Source organism: Myotis daubentonii, chromosome 16, assembly GCF_963259705.1.
Source record: "Myotis daubentonii chromosome 16, mMyoDau2.1, whole genome shotgun sequence".
Taxonomy (NCBI): domain Eukaryota; kingdom Metazoa; phylum Chordata; class Mammalia; order Chiroptera; family Vespertilionidae; genus Myotis; species Myotis daubentonii.
In genome coordinates, this window is record NC_081855.1 from 55294476 (window position 1) to 55315446 (window position 20971).

General features: G+C 60.3%; 1 protein-coding gene across 1 annotated transcript in view; it reads left to right on the forward strand.

Annotated features, from left to right (window-relative positions):
- The window catches only part of SEC14L1 (SEC14 like lipid binding 1), a 34519-nt gene extending 26081 nt beyond the window's left edge, over window positions 1-8438 (forward strand). Inside the window, exons 13-18 of the mRNA XM_059671364.1 lie at window positions 266-400; window positions 2183-2317; window positions 3951-4202; window positions 5877-6055; window positions 6294-6395; window positions 7954-8438. Of these exons, the coding sequence (XP_059527347.1) occupies window positions 266-400; window positions 2183-2317; window positions 3951-4202; window positions 5877-6055; window positions 6294-6395; window positions 7954-7969 (819 nt within the window). The 3' untranslated portion in view covers window positions 7970-8438. The remainder of the gene's footprint in view (window positions 1-265; window positions 401-2182; window positions 2318-3950; window positions 4203-5876; window positions 6056-6293; window positions 6396-7953) is intronic.
- The last annotated feature ends 12533 nt before the right edge of the window (window positions 8439-20971 follow it).

Here is a 20971-nt window from a genome sequence, read left to right on the forward strand (position 1 = left end):
TGCGAGCACACGCCACGCAGTCATATTCACGCGTCTGTGACTCCCACGTCCCGGCGAGTTAGAAAAACCAAGTTGTCGTGAAAGACATAACGTTTCTCAAATTGTTTAGGGGAAGAAAGGGTTCCTGAGTGTCCCAATGCCAGGCAAACGGACTTTACCAAGTGTATCAGACTCGCACTCCCTTCCCCCACTCATGGTGTCCCCTTGTCACTCAGCCTCTGAAGGCCAGGCGGCCCAGCAGAGGTGACTGCGCTCTCTCTGACAGGTCAGCCCGTTCATCGACGACAACACCAGGAGGAAGTTCCTCATCTACGCCGGGAACGACTACCAGGGCCCCGGGGGCCTGCTGGACTACATCGACAAGGAGGTCATCCCCGACTTCCTGGGCGGGGAGTGCATGGTACGCGCTCGGCAAGTCCTGCCCATTCGGCTACTCACAGGGCGGGGGCGTGGGCTGCACAAGTGGTTTTCAGAGGCTTAGTCTGGACTGTTGGGTTTTGGTTCTGTTCTTTTTGGCTGGCATCTCTCTGACCCACCGTTTAGGTAATCTTCGGTAACGTGCACATTTCCTCCTTGTTACACTAACGGGAACTTGCTGTGGAGGCTAATCTAATTGCATCTCGGTATTCCCTCCGCTTCGTGTGAGTCAGATGCTCCTTCATTTTGTTCATTAGATTCCCCGGTGAGGGAAATCATAACGTGCTTGTCCTTCTGAATCAGGTTTCTCAGCTGTTTTGGAGGAGCTGTGTGTTTTCTTAAAACACTATTAACAAAATCAACGTTATTTTAAAAAAGATTTCCCCATTGATAATAAATCAGGATGACATTTTAAAGAGGACAAGTCAAGGGAATTCCCACTCTTTCATGTAATTTCGCATTTTAATGCATTGAGCTGCTCCTCCCCTTCTGCGCCCTGCGCTGTGAGGAGGGTGTCAGGGTGTGTGATTCCCTGAGGACCCTGCAGCCGCTGGGGCTCCCTGCAGAGGCCCGGGGACCAGGAGAGGGCGTGGCTTCGGGAGTCAGGCTCTCATCCCTCCTCGTGGAGAAAGGTGTCTTCAAGGTGGTACACCTGGCCCTGACGCATGTGTTTAGCTAAGGAGTTGGGGTCTAGGAAAATCTTTCTGGATGGTGAGAGGAATTTAAGCAGCGTTCACATTCCGCTCCGAGTTCCTCAGTCCTGCTGTAGGGAGCGGCAGGTGTACCACGGTGCCTCGCAGGGGCATGTCAGTTACAGGGCCCGGACTTCCCCGGGGCCCGTGACCTCGCCCCGAGGTCAGATTCCCAGAAGCCCACCAGCGACCCGTGTTCCGTGAGAGGACCGTCAGGCGGTCGCTCCAGTGAGGAGCTCGGGGGAGCAGAAGACGACTCACGGCCGGTGGGGCCTCGCGTCACCTGACCACCGTGCTGCGTTCAGATGGGAGGCCCCCGAAGCTGGTGGAGGCCGCCAACTGGCCTTCGAGCTTCCTCTCTGCTCTCTGCGCTTCTGTCCAGGCTGGTGTGGAAGAGGCGGCACGCACCTCGTTCTGCTGCACAAGAGGGTTTAACCGTCTCTAACGAGTTACATCTCTAACGAGACATCATGGCTATGGCAGGTGTCCGTCATGCTTGTTCCTGTGGTCGCCTCCCGGCACTGATTACACAGGAAGCACGTGTGGTGAAGCCACGGTGTCGAGGTGAATTAGGAAGCTTGCGAAATGCACAGCTTCCATTCAGGACAGCCTCTTGCCGGCAGATCCCGCAGACGCGCCCTCTCCCGGGAAGCCGTCCGCCACGAGCGTTCGGCTAGTCATTTGACTTGCGGTAGATGCGGAGCTTTCGTCATTGGTCACGGGTCGTGACCGTACCTACATGAATAAAAGCAGTGCCTGCAGCTGCTGAGAGGAAACCCCTTTTCGTGACGCCACGCCTCCCTTTAGGTGCAGTGTACACACTTGTCACCTCACACACCCGCCGTAGTGAGTCCAGAGCCTCAGACACGTTAGTGTGGATTCCGTGGCGAACCTGCTTGCACTCGTTCTCCTTCACTGAAAGCAGGAGGGTCCGTCAGGAGGGCGGAGTCCGTGGCCAGGGGCTGCGGCTCACGCACCGCCAGCTCTGCTCCCCCGCAGCTCCAGCTCCGAGGCGGTGCCGGGCGGCGGGCGTTACCGCCTGATGGTCGGGTCAGACGCTGTTTGCTTTGCAGTGTGAAGTGCCGGAGGGCGGGCTGGTCCCCAAGTCCCTGTACCGGACCGCGGAGGAGCTGGAGAACGAGGACCTCAAGCTCTGGACCGAGACCATCTACCAGTCCGCCAGCGTCTTCAAAGGAGCCCCGCACGAGGTGCGCGCCCCCCCCACCCCGCGGGGTCCGGGTCCTCCCAGGCGCCGGTGGGAGAGGGGAGCGGGTGCTCTCGGGGGTGGTCCCCACACGGTGGCGGAGCAGGCGCCGCAGCATTGAGGGAGCCGCGCGGTGGGTCCCCTCCCGCCCGCTGGCCGCACGGAGGTGGACTCCCGGGCTTGGTCTGCCTAGGATTACAGGTTCATTTCCTGTGTTTCATTGGCGGGGTTTGGTTATTTATATTTTAAAAGGAATTTCCCCATTTTTGTTAGCCTAGTGGAGTGAGGAGAAATTTCCCCTCTTGCGCCGCGTTGTGGCGCAGAAGCGGCCTCTCACAGGCACTGTCCTGCGACGCCGTGGGCGTGCGGCCCTCACAGCCAGTCTCCCTCCCTGAGCCCGGCCGCTTCACTTCCGCTTTGGAGCTGCAGCCACGCACCCACCAGGGACAGCGCTGTGCCTGAAATGAGGCTGATTAAGTGCCCACTGTGAAGGCTGGAGAGGGGCCCGTCAGCTGAGAGCTTCGCCCTGGGAGCCCCTGGGGGAGGGGGCAAGTGGTTCGGGCCACCGCTGCTCTTAGACGTGACCCTCGTGCTTTATGGATCTGCTCCCTAAGGAACTTCCAAAGCGGTGTTTTGGCAGCGAGAAGGGGCAGTGGTGCAATTGAAGACAGCAAAGTGCTAAGACGCCACGCAGAGGGCGCTTGTGGGGGCGCGGGGGAGGGTCCGAGGGGGAGGGGCTCGGGCCTGGCTTCTGCTGGGGCTGCCAGTGAACACATACCTTCCCGCAGCTGCAGTGCTTCTGATTCTGATTCTCACGTCCCTCCCACGGTAATCTCCTGAAACTAACTTTCTTTTTTTAAGTTTTTGTTTTAAATATATTTTTATTCACTTCAGAGAGTAAGAGAGAGGGAGAGAGAGATAGTAGCATCAATGATGAGAGAGAATCATTGATCAGCTGCCTCCTGCACGCCCCTCACTGGGGATGTGTCCGCAGCCTGGGCATGTGCCCTTGACCGGAATTGAACCTGGGACCCTCCAGTCCGCAGGCCAACACTCTATCCACCGAGCCAAACCGGCCAGGGCTGGAAGTGTAACTTTGCTCGTTCCCTGCTGGGAAGCTCTCTGTGGCGCCACATAAAATGCAGATTTTAGATCGGCCTCAACCCCGGGCTCGTCCCACCCCCCACGTGGCTCCCTCCTCCTGCCCAGCGGCTGCCGCTCTCCCACTGTGAGCAGAGGGGCCGCCTGGCAGAGCTGCCTCCTCCTCCATGTGCTCTCTGTTCAGCTCCCACCTGCCCTGGGCCTTCCCTGAGCTCCCAGCCAGAGCAGTCATGGACCCCTGGGCCCCGCCTTGACTTACATCCACTTTGTATTGCTGAGAGGTTTCGGCCGGGACCCAGTATTTCCCAGCGCTGTCTAAAGATCGTGTACTGGGAAGTCCTGGCTGTAGGGTGGCTAACCAAGTGCCCAGCTCAGGGCCCCAGCCACGGAGCAGCACCAGGGGCTGAGGGGGAAGGCGGAGGGGGAACCGATGGCTGATTGGATCTCCTCCCAGCACACAGCTGGCCGAGCGCCCGGGAGCCCCGCAGTGGGCACGGGCCTCGCTGCCTCGGGGTGACACTTGTCCCCTCCTCCAGATCCTCGTTCAGATCGTGGAGGCCTCTTCGGTGATCACGTGGGATTTTGACGTGTGCAAAGGGGACATTGTGTTCAACATCTACCACTCCAAGCGGTCACCACAGCCGCCCAAGAAGGACTCCCTGGGGGCGCACAGCATCACGTCTCCTGGGGGGAACAACGTGCAGCTGATTGACAGGGCCTGGCAGCTGGGCCGGGACTACAGCATGGTGGAGTCGCCGCTGATCTGCAGAGAAGGGGAGAGTGTGCAGGTAAAACGTCGGCAGCGCCCTCGGTGGTGTGTCCTGAGGAGGAGGCTGTCGCCTCGCTCCCGCCCCGCGTGGCCGGTGCTGTCCGTCTGGGCACAGGTGTGTCCGGCCCAGTCCGATCAGAATGCCTTAGAGCAGAGGACTCGGGCCTGGTTTTGCACAGAGTCCAGCCTTACCCCTAAAGGGCGTGAGTGGCTCTGGCAGTGTATTCACAGAGGTGACCCGGGAGGAGGGAAGGCACTGTGCACACAGCTGGGGTTCAGGGACTCCACCACGGCGCCCTGGCTGCGTTCCATGTGCTTCCGTCACCCTGAAGGAAGGGAGAGAAACGAGTGCTGTGGGGCTGTTAAGTGTCTTACTGGGCTTTCTAGTTTATTTAAAACTAGTGGCCCGGTACACGGATTCATGCACATTGAAAGGAAATTAATTAGAAGAAATATTTTAATATTGCTGTTTGCCCTTTCTTTATAATAGAAGTGTCAGCGATGAAAGAAAATTAGTAAAATGTATCTATACACTTAAAAGGCTACATGACCAATAGTTGTGCCAGTAGTTGGTCTTCAGATATATTCCTTCGACACTGCCGGCTTCTTTCGGCTTCAGAATGTCAACAAAAACAACCAAATTCACGATCGACAATGACAGATCAAAACACACGCGTGCTATTGGCGCCAGCAAGAGCTTTATATGTATCGTGCATGCGCAAGTCAACATTTATTTTTAAATTGCCGGTGCACATCGTATGTGCCAGTCAACAGTTAGATGGTCGGATGGATGGATGGACGGATGGACGGTCAGTCACTTAGCCTTTTATATATGTAGGTGCCCCGTCATTTCCTCGGTGAGACTCGGCGGCTGCTTTGAGTGCCTGCTCAGAAGGTGTTCTCGGTGCTTCAGGCTCTCAGAGCAGATGCGTGGTTTTGCTGCCATTTGTTTTAGGGATGAGCCTGTCAGGGTCCTGGTGTCTTAGAAACAGAGTACAAGGAAGTACTGCTTTAGTTTAAAAATCATGGGCATTTTAGGCTACATCACAGTCCATTTCCAGAATGAACGGAGAAGGTCATTTTCACAGATTGACTTTTGGTTTGGGATGGACTTCCTTTTAACACGGAACACATTAGAGCAGGGGTCCTCAAACTATGGCTCGCGGGCCACATGCAAATACAAATATTGTATTTGTTCCCGTTTTATTTTTTTACTTCAAGATAAGATATGTGCAGTGTGCATAGGAATTTGTTCATAGTTTTTTTTTAAACTATAGTCCGGCCCTCCAACGGTCTGAGGGACAATGAACTGGCCCCCTGTTTAAACAGTTTGAGGACCCCTGCATTAGATCATGGAAGCGTGTCCGAGAGCATTGCCTGGTCCACACGACCTTCTTTGACCCCCTCAAGGCCGAGCGAAGGGCCCTCTTGGACGCTTTTGTCCCGGCCCTCCTCCCCCTGAGGCTGTGGCAGGTCCTGGGGGCAAACTCAGTGTCACCCTCGGGGCCGTCCCAGCCCCTGGCAGAGGCCTGGCTGGCAGCAGCCCTGGTAATGACCCCGAGCAGCAGGTCCTTCCCATCCGGTGGTCAGTGACCCCTCTGAATCCGGGCGGACGGGGCACTCCCAGGCTCTGGCAGACCCCTGCGGGCGGGGCCTGGAGGGGAGCCCTCAGCAGCTGCCCGCCTCGTTCCAGGGCTCCCACGTGACCCGGTGGCCAGGCTTCTACATCCTGCAGTGGAAGTTCCACAGCATGCCTGCGTGCGCCGCCACCAACCTGCCCCGCGTGGACGATGTGCTGGCCTCCCTGCAGGTCTCCTCCCACAAGTGTAAAGTGATGTACTACACCGAGGTGATCGGCTCCGAGGACTTCAGGTACGGCCCCGGGGCAGGGAGCCCAGGGCAGCGGCGCTGTGCAGGCGGAGGTGGCTTCGGGCCATTGACCCTCGTCAGTTCATGAGGTTGTCTGTGTGCAGGGCAGCGGGGAACCTCCTCCTGGGGACCCTGGCGGGAGGAGGGGGCTGCTGAGTGGGAGGCGTGGAGAGCAGGGGGGCACAGGGAGGGTAGCGGGCGGCTCGGGCCTCACGCCTCACCCTCGCTGTGCTGTTTGCAGAGGCTCCATGACCAGCCTGGAGTCCAGCCACAGTGGGTTCTCCCAGCTGAGCGCCGCCACCACCTCCTCCAGCCAGTCCCACTCCAGCTCCATGGCTTCCAGGTAGTGCCGCGCCGCCTCTCCTCGGACAGCCCAGCGCTCCACCAGCGGCCAGTGCCGAGCCTCTCGCCCCACCCTAGGTAGCAGGTAGCTCTCGAGATGGTAAACGTAGTCACTGATCCCGACTCTGGACAGGTAGCTTCACTCTAACTCACCAATAGCCATAGGTTTGTATGCAGCGCGCACAGGATCACCCGAGCGCAAGGGCTATCGCGCAGGAGCGCAGTTTCTATGCCAGTTAAGAGGTAGACTTTGCCTCCAATGTTGATGCAAAAAATGTCTGGACCACCTCCACACTGTCCACACATCCCTCCCACCCTCCTGCGTGGAGTGGCTGCGACTCGTCCCCCCACCGCAGCCCTCACCTCCCTGTTGTCACCGGCCTGTCACGGACTGAGCGGCAGCCTGCGCCCTCCTTAGAACAGACACCGCTTAAGCTGGAAGGACTGAGAGCCACATGGATCCACGGCTCTCCAGTGGGTGCTGGGTCCGGGCTCCTGTGACGCCAGGCACCGCCATCATTAAACACGATTGTCTCTCTCCTTTCTCACCTTGCTGGCACTCAGAGCAGGGCTTCCTGTGCGGGCACTGGGCTGCGGGCACGCTCCCTCTCCCGGCGCCTTGCCCTTCCTGCCCGCACATGGGGTCTGAGCTCATTCCAGGCGTAGCTCGCCTGCCCCCACCCGAGCCTCAGAGCAGCAGCGCCCGGCTGCCCCTGGTCACCAGGGGACTCTGAGCAGTCGGTCACTTCGCCATTTTGAAACTGCCCGCTGTTCACTTTTGCCAACCAGCACACTCCCGGGTACGTGGGGCTGTGGGAGCCCTGGTCTCTGTGGAAGGCAGTGACTCGTGGGCATGGCGGTGGGGCGGGCGGGCGGGGCAAGGAGGACCTAGTCCGGTGTCAGGCTTCTCACGGAAGCGAAGCAGCTGTGAGCTTGGCTTGTCCTCCAAGTTTTCCTTTTCTTCCCATGTACAACGATGGGTCTGTCTGATGGGCCCTCGTTTTCCGCTGTTTCCGGGAAAGCGGCTATTTTGGAATCTGTCTGGACGACACGGGTCGCCTCACGGTGGAGACGAGCTGTGGCGGACGTGGCCGGGGCGCTGCTGGGGCTGAGCGCCGCTGTGTGAGGGCGCACGTCCTGGCTGCGTGGGTTTCAGTCTGCTCCGAGGTGGGCGTCCGTGAGGATGGGAGCTTCATGGCACGTGTGCAGCCCCAGGGGGTGCCGGGAGGATGGGGAAGTGCGCAGCCCTCCGGCCTGGTCAGTGAGGCGCTTGGCCCACCCGCACACTGACGCGGTGCTGGGCTCCCGTGACTGTGGCCCCCCTGGAACACGGCTGTGCATTCTTCCAGAAAGGGAAGCTCCTCACGGGCACCCCAAGGCTCCTTCTAGAAAGCACAGCAGGGTCAGTGCTACTGCCAGTCGGCGCCTCCTGCTTCCAGTCATAAGGCCCTGAAGGTGGTCCCTTCTCTCTCCCCTCTCTCCCTCTCTCTCTACCTCCCTCTCTCTCTTTCCCTCTCTCTCTCCCTCCCTCCCTCTCTCCCTACCCCCCTCCATCTCAGATGGCGACTTTGCTGACAGCTGCCAAGAAAACACTCCAGTCACCAGTGCACATCAGCCCAGGGATGATGTGTGTAGAGCTGTCTGACTCTCAGCCCCCCCCCCACCCCCCCGCCCCAGTCTGAGGCTGTGTGCTTTTTAAGTTGGTTGGGAGGCGGCGCTGGGTCACCCAGGGAGTTGAATGCGTCTGTAGGGCCGGGGCACGGACAGCCCGCACTCCTGTGCGCCCAGCGCTCCTTGTGCAGGGTCTCGCCCAGCTCCCTGACCGGTCCCATCGCCCGTGCCCGGCGCTCCCAGCGCTGCCGTGCCCCTGCCTTCCCCAGCACTAACCACTTGGTTCCACTTTCCTCCCTGAATGCATTATTTGCATATCAACTTCTGTAAATGTTTTGTAAACCTATTACCTCACTCTTGGTAATACAATACTGATAGTCTTTACAAGATTTTTTATTGTTATCGATAATAAATGTGAGCTGTTTAAAGAAAAGTGTCTTTCTCTTACTGTGACGTCTCCTGGCAGAGCCTGTCCTTAAGGGGCTGGAGGCGGAGGAGGCGACACCCGGAGCGAGGCTGCCTGTGCCACGCTTCGCCGGCTGCAGTTTTCCTTCAGCACACGGCGCGGCCTGACACGGATGTGGCCCGAGGCCCGAGGCGATGTTTCTTTAGCAGAACAGTGGTTCCCCAGGCAGGTGGCTGCAGGCGGAGCCGATGGGCAGGGGGCCTGCAGGGTGGCGGGCTCACGTGGGCAGAGCAGCTCCTGCCTCCCCTGCTGCCAGGACCTCCAGGTGCGGGATGTGTTCTCGAGCAGCAAGCAGGCTGCACTGTCTGCATGCATGTGTGTGGAGAGGCTTAGGGGTGGTCAGACACACCCCAAGTTCTGAGTTTGACTAACAAGCAGGTACAGGAATGCATTCACGCGTCTGATTCTGTAATCCCAGAGTTAGCAGCTCCGGCACAGTGTGCAGATCGGAGGGAAGTGGGTGCCAGTGAGCGGGACGCCGGTTCTGTCTGGGGCCTGTTCTGCCTCCCTGCGATGGCACCGGACAGCGGCAGGGTTTGTCCCCCTCCCGGCACGTCCCGAGCCCCGAGTCAGCGTGTGTCCTGCCCCTGGAGGGCGGTTGTCCTGGACGCCGGGCTGGGTGTCCGCAGGCCCAGACGCAGGCGCCCCGCTGCGCTGACTTCCCGCTCCAGGCCTCAGCTCTGCCCTTGACTCCTGGCGTGACCTCGGGGAAGCAGTCGGCCCCTTTAAATCTCAAGAGGTTATTCTCTGGTGGCAGGAGCTGGCGTGCATGGCGTGTTGGTAGCCGCCGGGATGAGGCAGGCAGTGTCCGCGGCTCAAGGCTGAGTCAGGCCCTTCCGATCGCACGCTTGGGGCTCAGCCCTTCCTGCGAGGCGGTCCGGCTGAGCATCCGCCAGGCCCGGAGCCGCTTCGCTTCGTCCTGCAGGCGCAGCCCGGCCGGCGTGGCCATCGCTGTCTGCTGTGCTTCCATCGCTCCACCTTCACGGCCGTGGCGGAGGGCAGAACCCCACACCCGGTGCTCAGCCAGGCCGTGCATCCGAGTCCACTGGTCCTGCAGGTGGTCCTGGACGGGCCCCGGATGGGCACGGGGCACGGGGCCCAGAGCCGGGTGCAGCCACACCGCCCCGGGGGCCAGCTCAGGTGGGCTCCCCAGGCCAGGGGATCAGGCCACCGTGAGGGTGATGGTGGTTGAGAGACCAGCTAAAGCACCAAGAACAGTAACAGTCCGCACTCCGGCTGAATCTGTTGCTGAACTCCATTGGGTCATTAAAAGATCAATGAGCCCAGCCCCGTAGTCCAGACCCCTGCCTTGGGATTTCACAGGGTCCCGCCTTGGGCGCTTCCCCAGGACCCAAGCCAGACCCCGGTCCCCAGCACATCCGAGCCTCCGGTAGGACTTCAGCAGAGGAGCCGCCCTGAGCCACGGGGCCAGCACGCGCCCACGGGGCTTCTGCCTGTGAGCCGGGCCGGCGTGGCACCGCCCTCCGTGCCCCTGTGGACGAGGACTGCTGCTCACCAGCCCAGCGGCCTTTCTTAGGCCACGGGTTGTCAGACGGTCCTGGTGGGGCCTCCACACCTTGCCCTGTGTAACCTCACTGGGAGGGTAGACACTCCTTCCATGGAACTTGTGCTGGGAGCGTCTGCGGGGTTCGCGCTGCGCCCCAGAAAGTCCCGCGGCCTCAAACGACGGCTTCTTCCTGGGAAATGGAGCGAGTCCTCCAGGCTCATGGGAGGGTGCGTCCAGGTGGCGGGCGGGGCGCAGGCTGGTCTACAGGGCCTAGGACGCGAAGAACACCTTGAACGGGGCCAGAAGCCCCCACAGTGAGCGATGCAGGACTCAGAGGTCTGGGGAGCGGGGCGCTGTTGGCCAAGGGGGGGCCCCCACAGTCCAGAATCCTCCGGGCGGCTCTGAGACCTGGGCCCCGCTCTGGCCGTCCAGGTCCCCGGTGGATCTGTGGATCCTGGACGAGGAGAAAGTGACTCCTGGGGTCTCCAGGGCTTGTGCTGAGAGCCCCTGGCTCCCGGCACCACGGAACTTCAGGCAGCACCCCACGGAAGGGCCCAGCTCACTCTTGTGGTGGCTGCCTACGCCCTCCCTGGGCCCTGCGCTCGGCCCTCAGTAAAAGTTAAAGCCGCGTTATGAACAGCGTCAAACGCATGGGAAAGCAGGAGCAGCGTCAGGAGGGCCGCGGACCATCATCTTAACCAGCGAGAGCGTGTGCCATGCTGACTTCATCCGGTTCCCCCTAACTTCAAAGTACGTCCCAGCTTCGTGACATTTGTGTGCCGTGTTCGGTGCTGCAGCTCCAGCGCCCAGAGGACCGTGGGGCAGTGGGAGCGGGCGAGCGGAGGAGCGGGGACCGTGGGTGTCGGGCCCTGCGGCACCAGGAAGGCTGGCTGTGGGCCTGCGGGACTGCTGGGTGCTCTGGTCTGGGGGGGTGGGGGTGTGGCAGCAGGCGGCTTTGGTGACACAGGATAATTGCTCTCTGGTCCCCTTGCCACCCCCCCTCCCACCCCCCACCCCCAGTCCTGCTTGTCACTCTTCCTGCTTCTCTGGAATGGGGAACAGCAATTGGTCACTCCTCCCACTTTTCTGATGGGGACACGCACCCAACATCCATTCCGACGGGCGACAGTGCCACCTGCTGGAGCACCCTGGGGTTTCCGCGGCTTTTTCTGGGGTGACGGGCAACTCCCGACGGACGGGGGAACAGACTTTGCTGCCCTCTCTGAGTGCCTCGAGCGTCGCATGTGTGAGAACTCGTGTTCCAGCCGTCACGCGTGGTTTAGAAAACACGAGAGGAGACCAGCTGTCGTGTGACCTCACAGCTCTGCCCGGGTCCGCGTGGAAACACCTCGGGGACACCAGGGGGCGCTGGCGAGGCAGGCGACGAGGGAGATGGGAGCAGGAGGAAAGGGAGACCCAGCGACCTGTGCTTTTCTGTCTTAATCCTTTTCCTTCCATAAACATAGACAAGGCTTCCCAGCCCAGCTCTGTGCTGGAGAAAGGGGGGCGGGGGGGAGCGGGGGGCACAGCCGGCTCAGACCCTCCGTGCCGAGCCTCAGGTCCTGGGTCCAGAGCTCAGCCCAGGAGAGCTCAGCAGGCCTGGGACTGGGGCCTGGGAGGGTTCAGAGGCAGCGTCTGTGGCGGGCGGTCTCGCTCTCAGCTGGCACCTGGGCAGGCGCGGGCGCTGCTCCCTTGTCACGGGGAGCTGAGGCTCGGAGGGGCCTCAAGGGGCAGTTGCCCGGCACCCACCAGGCCTGTCCTGTGCCCCAACCCTCTCTTCCCTGCTGGGGCCTGTCTGTGGCTCCCCCATACCCCCCTTTAGCTGGGGCCTGTCTGTGGCTCCCCCACACCCCCCTCTAGCTGGGGCCTGTCTGTGGCTCCCCCCACACCCCCCTCTAGCTGGGGCCTGTCTGTGGCTCCTGGAAGGCGTGACCTGGGTCGCCCTAAGCAGAGGCCCTGTCCCCACCCCCAGACCTCCGGCCTTGCTGCCAGCTCTGCCCAGCTCTCCTGCCCCCAACATGTCCACCAGGGGCCACTCCTCTGACCGGCGCCCACCGTGCGTGGAAGCCTGTAATTTCCTAGGGCTGAGTCACTGCCGGCGGCTGGAGCGGGTCTGCTGCCGTGGGCCCCGGCAGCCTGGAAGGGAGCTGCGGGCTGCACCCTGCAGTTAGCAGCCCAGGGACCTGCTCCCGGGAGCCTTGCCTGCGAATCCTTAAAACAGAGTCCACACAGGAGTAACCACTGTGCCGCCCCGCCCCCGCCCATGGCAGGCTGCGCTGGGCCCCGCACCCTTTCCCAGAGCTGACTCCTTTCCTGGAGTCTTTACATCCATGATTGCACCCTCTTCACGTGTGTGAACCCCTCAGCGACACAGCGCTGCGTGGGGCTTGCTGTCCCAGCCCTCCTGCCGTCCCCTCTGCCGCCTGATGTCATGTTTTCTAGCTGCCTTGCCGGCCGACGCGGGTTTCACCGGCCCCTTCTCTCTGTTGGTTCCGAAGCCGCAGGGTGCAGCCCTGGGCAGGCGTTGACATACAGATCCATAACCAGACCTTGTCATTACCAAGTTGGATGCCACCCGCCTTCCACGGAACATATGCCCCCCAGGCGGTCTCTCTCTCCGTCACACACGAGGTTAGCTGTTGGCGCAGCCAGTGGTAAGGAGTCGGCCCGCGTTTCTGTGGGCACCCTTGTTCCCAAGCCCTCCCTGGCCTGGCTTTCTCCGCGCGGTGTTCACCCTTTCGGGGTGAGCCTTTCGGGGATGGCTTGTCGGGGGCCACTCTTTCCGGGACTCTGCGCGGCCCAGACGCCGGCACCGCGTGCGCAGCCCCCAGGACCGTTCAGCTGGCTGCGCAGTTCTCGGGGGACAGTTGTGTTCCTGTGGCCCTAGAGGCTCCTGCCCCAGACCAGTCTGCTTGGTGGGCGATCGGTCGTCTCGTCTCGGACAGCTTCTCAGCTTTTCTCTGCTCCCTCCGGTGTCGCCCAGCGTCGCTATGAGGTGAGTCAAACTCGGTTCTCGGACGGCTCCATCGCGAGCAATTCACTTTTCAGCTTGATGTCCCTCGTTTGTATCTGCTTCACGTGCTCACCTCTGGCCCCTTTCTCGGTCCTCTCTCCCAGCTCCCGGGCTGTTTTCCGTGTGTCCGGCCGGGTGTATTGTCTGTGGCGCTGCGACTTTCAGGAAGCACACCTTTCTGTTCCAGGATTCTCATCGACTCGTTCTCACGACCACCTGTTGTTGCTTCGTCTAAGCCAGTTTGCTTTCCTAGGTGTTTATGGTCTTCGATGACCCTAAGCGTTTTATCTGAGAATGACTTCCGTTTCCTGTGGCGTGAGGTCACACCTCCATGGTGGCTTTCTCTTGGTCGTCTTTATTAGCTTTCGCCTTGCTCATGTTTGGGGGATCAGGTTGGTGGGTTCGTCTCTTCAATCTCGTCTTCCTCTCCCTCCCACCTCATTTCCAGCCGCCCCCACTGGGCCCCTTGGTGGCTCCACTCCAGGAAAACGAAGTCATTTGTGTGGCTCAGAGCACCCATCTCCTGGGGGAACAATGGGGGTGTTGGGCTCCCTTTCCTTGAGTGTCTGGGGGGGGGGTCAAGGCCCGGGAGTTGTAGCTGTTTCCCCCACTCGCCCAGGTGCACAGCTGGGAGCCCCGTGGCCCCTTTGCAGAGCGTGGCTCCGGCTCCTGCTCGTTCGGTGTCTGCTCTGAGGCGGGGGCGGTTCGTTTATGACAGCGATGTCTTTTCAGTTCCTCTTTTTATTGTTTATTTGTCTTTGCTACATGGGATGCCTTGGAAAATGAACTTTAAAGTGCCATCTATGTTTTAAACTCTAAATATTTCCTTTTATTGTAAGTCCATTAAAAACAGAACGCCAGTGTAAACTTTCAGTTCCCTGGAACGTAATGGGTTTGGAGGTTAATCTTAAAAAATAAAACCTCATCAAACCGGCCCCCGTGTCTGCTCCGAGGAACGTTTTCCCACAGCCGTGGGCTCTGCCAGCTGCGCGCAGGCCACGGACCATAAATCGCTGTTCCCACTGAAGAGCCGGAGCAGCGGCGTTTCCTTGCAGATGCAGTGTGTCCGCCTCTCTCTGCTGAAGCCTCCCTGCCTGCTGAACCTAGCTGCTAATTGTTGATAAACTATTTTATTGATTTATGGCATCGACACCGAAAAGTGCACGGGTTAGAACATCCCCACGCGGACTCACGGATCTCGGAGAACCCCGTGGCCTGGGGAGGCCGTTGTCTCCAGTCCCCGGGGGAGAAAACGAGAGATCGGACAGGCTCAGTGCTTCCTCCCAGGTCCCCAGCTAGGAAGAGACTGAAAGGGAGGCAAGGCCAGACCTCCCATCCCACGGTCAGGGTGCAGGTCTGAGAGGTTGGGGGGGCAGGCGATGGGGTGGAGGCTGAAAAGGTGGGAGGTGCCGGCTGGGAGCAGAGAACCGAGTGGCTGAGCCAGAGACACTGAGGGGAGATGGACCCAGGAGGGTGTGGAGCAGCCGGGCACGTGTCCTTGAAACTATATCTTTTTGACAAAATGAAAACATAACCACCCCATCTTAAAATCTCCAGTTAAACTCGGCCGACGTGGCTCAGTGGTTGAGCGTGGACCTATGAACCAGGAGGTCACGGTTCCATTCCCGGTCAGGGCACAGGCCTGGGTTGCAGGCTTGATCCCCAGTAGGGGGCGTGCAGGAGGCAGCCGGTCAGTGATTCTCTCTCATCGTTGTTGTTTCTATCTCCCCCTCTCCCTTCCTCTCTGAAATCAGTTTAAAAAATAATAAAATTAAATATGCCAACATTGACCTCCAAAGCAGGCTTGCATGGGCCAGAATAGTACTGGCCGTGGCGACGTCCCTGCGCACGTGTGTAAACACGGCACGTGTGTCTATTCTTTTTCAGATTGCGAAAGCGGCACGTGTTTATTGTGGGGAGCACAGAGAGATACAATAAAGAAAGTAGGTCGCCCTGGCCGGCCGCCGCGCTGACATCTGGTGGAGCGCGTTCCCAGAGTTTATGTTTTTCCTGCGTTAGATGTTTTATGTGCCTGTTTTCTACACAAATAAAACCTTTAGTACAGAAAGCCTTTGTAGTCTCTCTTCTATTGATTTTTAAAAAAATATATTTCATTGATTTTTTACAGAGAGGAAGGGAGAGGGATAGAGAGTTAGAAACATCGATCAGCTGCCTCCCGCACACCCCCCACTGGGGATGTGCCCACAGCCAAGGTACATGCCCTTGACCGGAATCGAACCTGGGACCCTTCAGTCCGCAGGCCGCCGCTCTATCCACTGAGCCAAACCGGTTAGGGCTGTAGTCTCTCTTTTAGAAATACTTGGTGGAGGTGAAGTTCACATTCGAACGTGAGCCATTGGGTGGCACTTGGTGCCTTCAGGGCGCTGGGACCCGCCTGTCCCCATGGTGCCTGGCGCCTCGCTGCGCTCCTGGCTCTGCACATGCTTCTCCCAAATGAGAGCTGTTACTGTTGGGCTCTCGAGCCAGGTCCTGGTCTTGCCCTTCGGCTGCGGCGAGCATCCTTTTACCTTTCCTCCTGGTGTCTGCCTGTTTCCTTATGGCAGGGCCCCGGCAACCACGCCCACCCACAGCTCCCACCCCCTCTCCCAGCTGGCTCAGGGAGCTGTATCTGCAGGGAGACCTCCCACACCCAACCGTGCAGGCCCTGCCCGCCTGGGCCTCCCCGTGGGTGCCTCAGAGCCTCCCCAGCACCACCTGGCCCTGGGGTGTGGCCCAAACCCACCAGGTGCGTCCTCAGGCTTCCTTCTCTCTGCCATCCTGCTGTGCCCCCTCCCCAACCCCCAGACATCCTGCCACCTCCCCCCCGCCCGCCCTGCCTCCCAGGGAGCCCACCCCAGGTCCAGGGGACTTATCTCCAGGAATTCCTCTCACTCTGTCACTTCCTCCCATCTCCCCATCACCTCTGGCAGAGGCACTGCTCCAGGCTCCCACCTGGGCTCTGCAGTTGATCTACAGCCGCATTTTCAGGATGCGGATCCGGATCCGGTGTGTCAGCCCCGCCCTCCCTCAGGCCTTCCCTGACTTCCATTCCTTTTAGGATAAAGATCTGAGGCCTTGACGTGCCTGCAGGCCTGGCTCCTCCTCCCTCTCTCCAGCGGCTGGGGCTCCGGCCTCCTGGGTCCTCCAGCTCCCCGTGTGCCTCTGTTCTCCACCTCACGGCCTTTGCACCAGCTGCTCTCTGTCGGAATCTCTCCCCTCCGTTTGCCCTGACTAATCCTTGTTCCTTTCTGGGTCTCAGCCCAATCGCCCTCTGCGGGAAGGGGAGCCCTCCCTGGGCCCCGACCGCCTGTGAACCTGTGAGTGCCCTGGGATGATCGCTTGGTTGCTGTTTTCCTACCAGCTAGGGAAGCTTTAGCGGGCAGGGACCCTATTGACTAATCAAGACATGTGTTGACTCAGCCGACGAAAAAACAGTGTAGTTACTGGGACAAAGCCCATGGGCCCTTTAAAGCTCTTGCTATATACTGCCAACGCGCTTTCTGGAAAGGTGGGCGCAGTAACGCTCTTGCATATGAGGGTGTCGGCGTAGCCACGCCCCCAACGTCAGTTCCATATGTTGTGGCCGAAAGCACGGTGCACGATGAGCCAGCTCTGAGGGAGGGAAGGTGAACCTTTATTTCGCAGACCTGCCTGTCCGGGGGGTTCCGGGTCCAAAGCCTGCACTGAGCTCGTGGGGGGCTCTGACCTCTGTATCTCCTCCTGTGGCGGCCCCTGGGGCCCCGCAGCTCCCCCCAAGTCAGCTGTGGCGGGGCCCTGGGGTTAGGCTCTGCAGCTCCGCCCAAGTCAGAGTGGGGAAGGAAGACTAGTTTCAACCAGATACTGAACTAGGTTGCAAGCCCCCCCTCCCCCACCACTTTTTCCTTTTCGCATACACTCAGCCAGGCCTCGGTCATCTAACCGGTCCAGAGGACAGTCAGCGGCAGAGCCACTGGGCCCCGCAGGGAGAGCGGGGCTGAGCCTGCAGGTGGCCAGGGCCCTCTCGGGTCCGAGGACAGGAGCCATTGCTTGGTTGGCCTGTCAAAGCCAAGCCTGACCACTCGGGCCTGGAAGCCTGGGGGGAAAGGACTGGCAAGAAGCTGACAGAAGAGAGAGAGAGAAAAGGTGAGTAGAGCCTTAGCTGGTTTGACTCAGTGGATAGGGCATCAGCCTATGGATTGAAGAGTCCTGGGTTCGAGTCCAGTCAAGGTCACATGCCCGGGTTGAGGGCTCCATCTCCAGTGCAGGGCGTGCAGGAGGCAGCCGATCAGTGAGTCTCTCTCATCATTGATGTTTCTCTCTCTCTCCCTCTCCCTTCCTCTCTGAAATCAATAAAAAATATATTTTTTAAAATATATCTTATTGATTTTTTACAGAGAGGAAGGGAGAGGGATAGAGAGTCAGAAACATCGATGAGAGAGAAACATCGATCAGCTGCCTCCTGCACATCTCCCACTGGGGATGTGCCCGCAACCCAGGTACATGCCCTTGACCGGAATCAAACCTGGGACCTTTCAGTCCGCAGGCTGGCGCTCTATCCACTGAGCCAAACCGGTTTCGGCCATAAAAATATATTTTAAAAAATAATAATAAAATAAACCACTCAGTGTGGAGTGATCTGTTACGCAGCAGTAGATACCAAATACACCCCCCCCCCGCCCCCCGTGTGGAAGTCTCAGGGTGGCCAGACTCCGAGTTCAAGGATCACAGCCAAACAGGCCCTCTCAGATCCCAGGTGAGGGGACCCGGGAGGAGTGATCGAACGGCAGGGCCACACTGCGATGAGCGGGAGGTTGGGAGAGAGCCCCGCGGCCGTTTCTGGAAACTGTTCAGACACCGCCCGCCCGCGGCCACAACGCGCATCCCTCCCACGTGCCACGTGCCCGCCCCTGGGGACCCTCAGGACCCATCCCTCGTGGTCCGGGGCTCAGATCCGAGGTGCAGGACGTGGTCATGGAGGGCGAGTCCTGTGCAGAGGGGCTCTGGGGGCAGGGTCCAGTCCTGGCCGGGCTCTCCGTGCCCGCTGACCCTGGCTGCTGAGTCATCCTTCCTTTCGCAGGAGAAGTCCGAGCTCGGACCAGCAGCGTGCCCAGCCCGCTTCCTCCCTTCAGAGGGTCAGAGAGCAGCCGCCTCCTTTCGTTCTCGTCTGTCCTCGTCCCATTTAGCCCGCGAAACTGAATCCCTGGAAAACGTGGGGCTGCCTATTAATTTAAAATCTTCTCCATGAGATAAAACCGTACCCAGAAGCCTTTAAAAAGATGAACAGACTTTTAAATACACACACACACATATTGATGTCAGAGAGGAAGGGAGAGGGGGAGAGAAACATCAATGATGAGAGGGAATCATGGATCGCTGCCTCCTGCACGCCCCACAACCCGGGCACGTGCCCCGACGGGGAACTGAACCATGACCTCCTGGTTCGTAGATCGATGCTCAACCACTGAGCCACGCCCGCCGGGCTGCACAGACATTCTTTTGAGGGGTTTCAGTTTACAGGAATAGTAACTGGAGAGTTCAGAGTTCCCATATGCACCACCAGCCCCTGTTCCCCGGCTCATTACCATGAGGCATCTTTGTTACAACTGATGAGCCCGGAGTCTGTCGCGCACATTAGGGTTCAGTCTTGGGGATGCACATTCTATCTGACGAATGTCTAATGGCGTGTGCCCACCATTACCGTGTCAGACAGGGTGGCTTCGGGGCCTAAGACCTCTGAGCTCCACCGGCCCCTGCCTCCTCCTCCCCCAGCTCCTGGCCCCTCTGCTTGCCGTCTCGTTTTGCCTTGTAGACGAAAAGGGGCCACATGCTCCCCCGACAAGCTCAGGGGAGGCGCAGTAACCCCACGGGCGGTTCCTAACGCGAAGCGGGCCATGGTGGGTGGTCACGTCCAGGCCGGCAGCTTCCTGGACAAAGGCCAGCCGTTGCCGTTGGACTGTCTGGTCTTCGGGCTCCGAGATAACCTGCCTGTAAATGTCGGCCAATCTTCACTCCCAGGCCCCGGAAGGCACACCCTCGGCACCAGGGCCAGAGCGGAGCCGCGTCGCGATCTCTTCCCTCAGACCATCTCCGGGCGCCGAGTGTTCGCGGTAACGGCCCTGGACGCACTGAGGGGCCGACTCCAGGCCCCTCTCCTCACCCATGGGTGAGCACCGGGCACCTCCGACACGAGCCAGCAACGTGCCCATTCGCCGGGTTCTTGAAAGGTGGTTGGGTGTGGGACCCGCAGGCATTAGCGTTAGGGTCGAATCATCATGCCACCGGCCAGAACCAGACACAGCTCAGCCTCTGGTGCGAGTGGCAATTGTGTGTGGGGGGATGTGTGCGTGTGTGTGTGTGTGGGGGGTGTGTGTGCGCACAGTGTGCGTGTGCGCGTGTGTGGGCTGTGTGTGTGTGGGGGGTGTGCGTGCGCACAGTGTGCGTGTGCGTGCGTGTGTGTGTGTGCACGCATAGTGTGCGTGAGGTGTGGGTGTGTGTGCATAGTGTGCGTGTGTGCATAGTGTGCCTGTGGGGGGTGTGTATGTGCATGGGGTGTGTGTGTGTGTGTGTGTGTGTGTGCGAGCATAGTGTGCGTGAGGTGTGGGTGTGTGTGCATAGTATGCCTGTGGGGGGTGTGTGTGTGCATAGTGTGAATGGGGTGTGTGTAGGGGTGTGTGTGTGGGTGTAGGTGTGTGTGTGTGGGGGGGGTGTGTGTGGGTGTGGGTGTGGGGTGTGTGTGTGTAGGGGTGTGTGTGTGTAGGGGTGTGTATGGGTGTGGGAGTGTGTGTGTGTGTGTAGGGGTGTGTGTGTGTGTGTGTGTAGGGGTGTGTGTGTGTGTGTGTGTGTGTAGGGGTGTGTAGGGGTGTGTGTGTGTAGGGGTGTGTGTGTGTGTGTGTGTAGGGGTGTGTGTAGGGGTGTGTGTGTGTGTGTGTAGGGGTGTGTGTGTGTGTGTGTGTGTGTAGGGGTGTGTGTGGCTATCCCAGAATCCAAGCACAGCCGTTCACAGTTCAGCTCCCCTCCCCCGGGCTGTGGCTGCTCCCTGCCGCCCCTGCCCTCCCTCAGCCCCTGACTGATGCCCAGATAAGGGTCGGAGGTGCTCCAGGTGGAGTCTGCGTCCACTCAGCTCCCACCAGGGGGCACGGTCAGGGGCGGCTGCTCCTTTGCAGGGCTGTGGCCGGACAGATTTCTTCACAAGGGGGTGGGGGACCCAGACCAGCTGGGCCACATGTGCCCGTTCCCACCGCACAGGCTCCCACGCCCTGGAGCGGGACGGGGAGGAGAGGTTTGGTGCCATGGGCGGTGGAGGGCAGGGGCAGGGGCGCTGTGCTCAGCGGGTGTGTGCCCACAGAGTCGGGCCTCGCTGGCAAGCCCAGGAGTGCGCACGCGTGTGTCTCCCTTGGCACATTCCCTGACGCCCGCCTCCCAGGCGCGGCCCCGCCTCTACCCTTGGCTCCCTGGCATCACCTCAATAAAACTAGACAAAATCCAGGCTTTCGCCTCTGTACACACCAAGCATTTACTAGGGAGACTGTCTATTAGGCACAAAAGTAGCACCCTGCTGCCGCGTCCGCCTGGGATGCACGCCCGGCCCCGCTACCCGCGTCGGAAGCACGCGAGTCCGTGTCTGCGCTTCCATGGCTCTTCCCGCGCACGGCACCCGGCGCAGAGCGGACGCTCCACGGGGCCCCTCGCACCCACTTTCCAGGCGAGGCCCCGAGGCCCGGCTCAGCCAGCCGCCCCCGGTCCGACCCCGGGCTGTGCCCTGCAGGCCCCCCGCCCGGACTCCAAAGGGGAAGCGGCCGCGGCGCCCGGGGATGGATGTGGCCCGGCCGCCCCCGTTCCGACGACCTCCGTCGGGGACGCGCAGGGCTGCGCGGGGGCGGGCAGCGGGCCGCCAGGTGCGGCGGGCGGGGCGGCCGGGAAGGGGCGGGGTCGGGGCGGGTCGGGGCCGCCCCCTCCCCTCCCCGCCCCTCCCCTCCCCTCCCCTCCCCTCCCCCGCGCCCA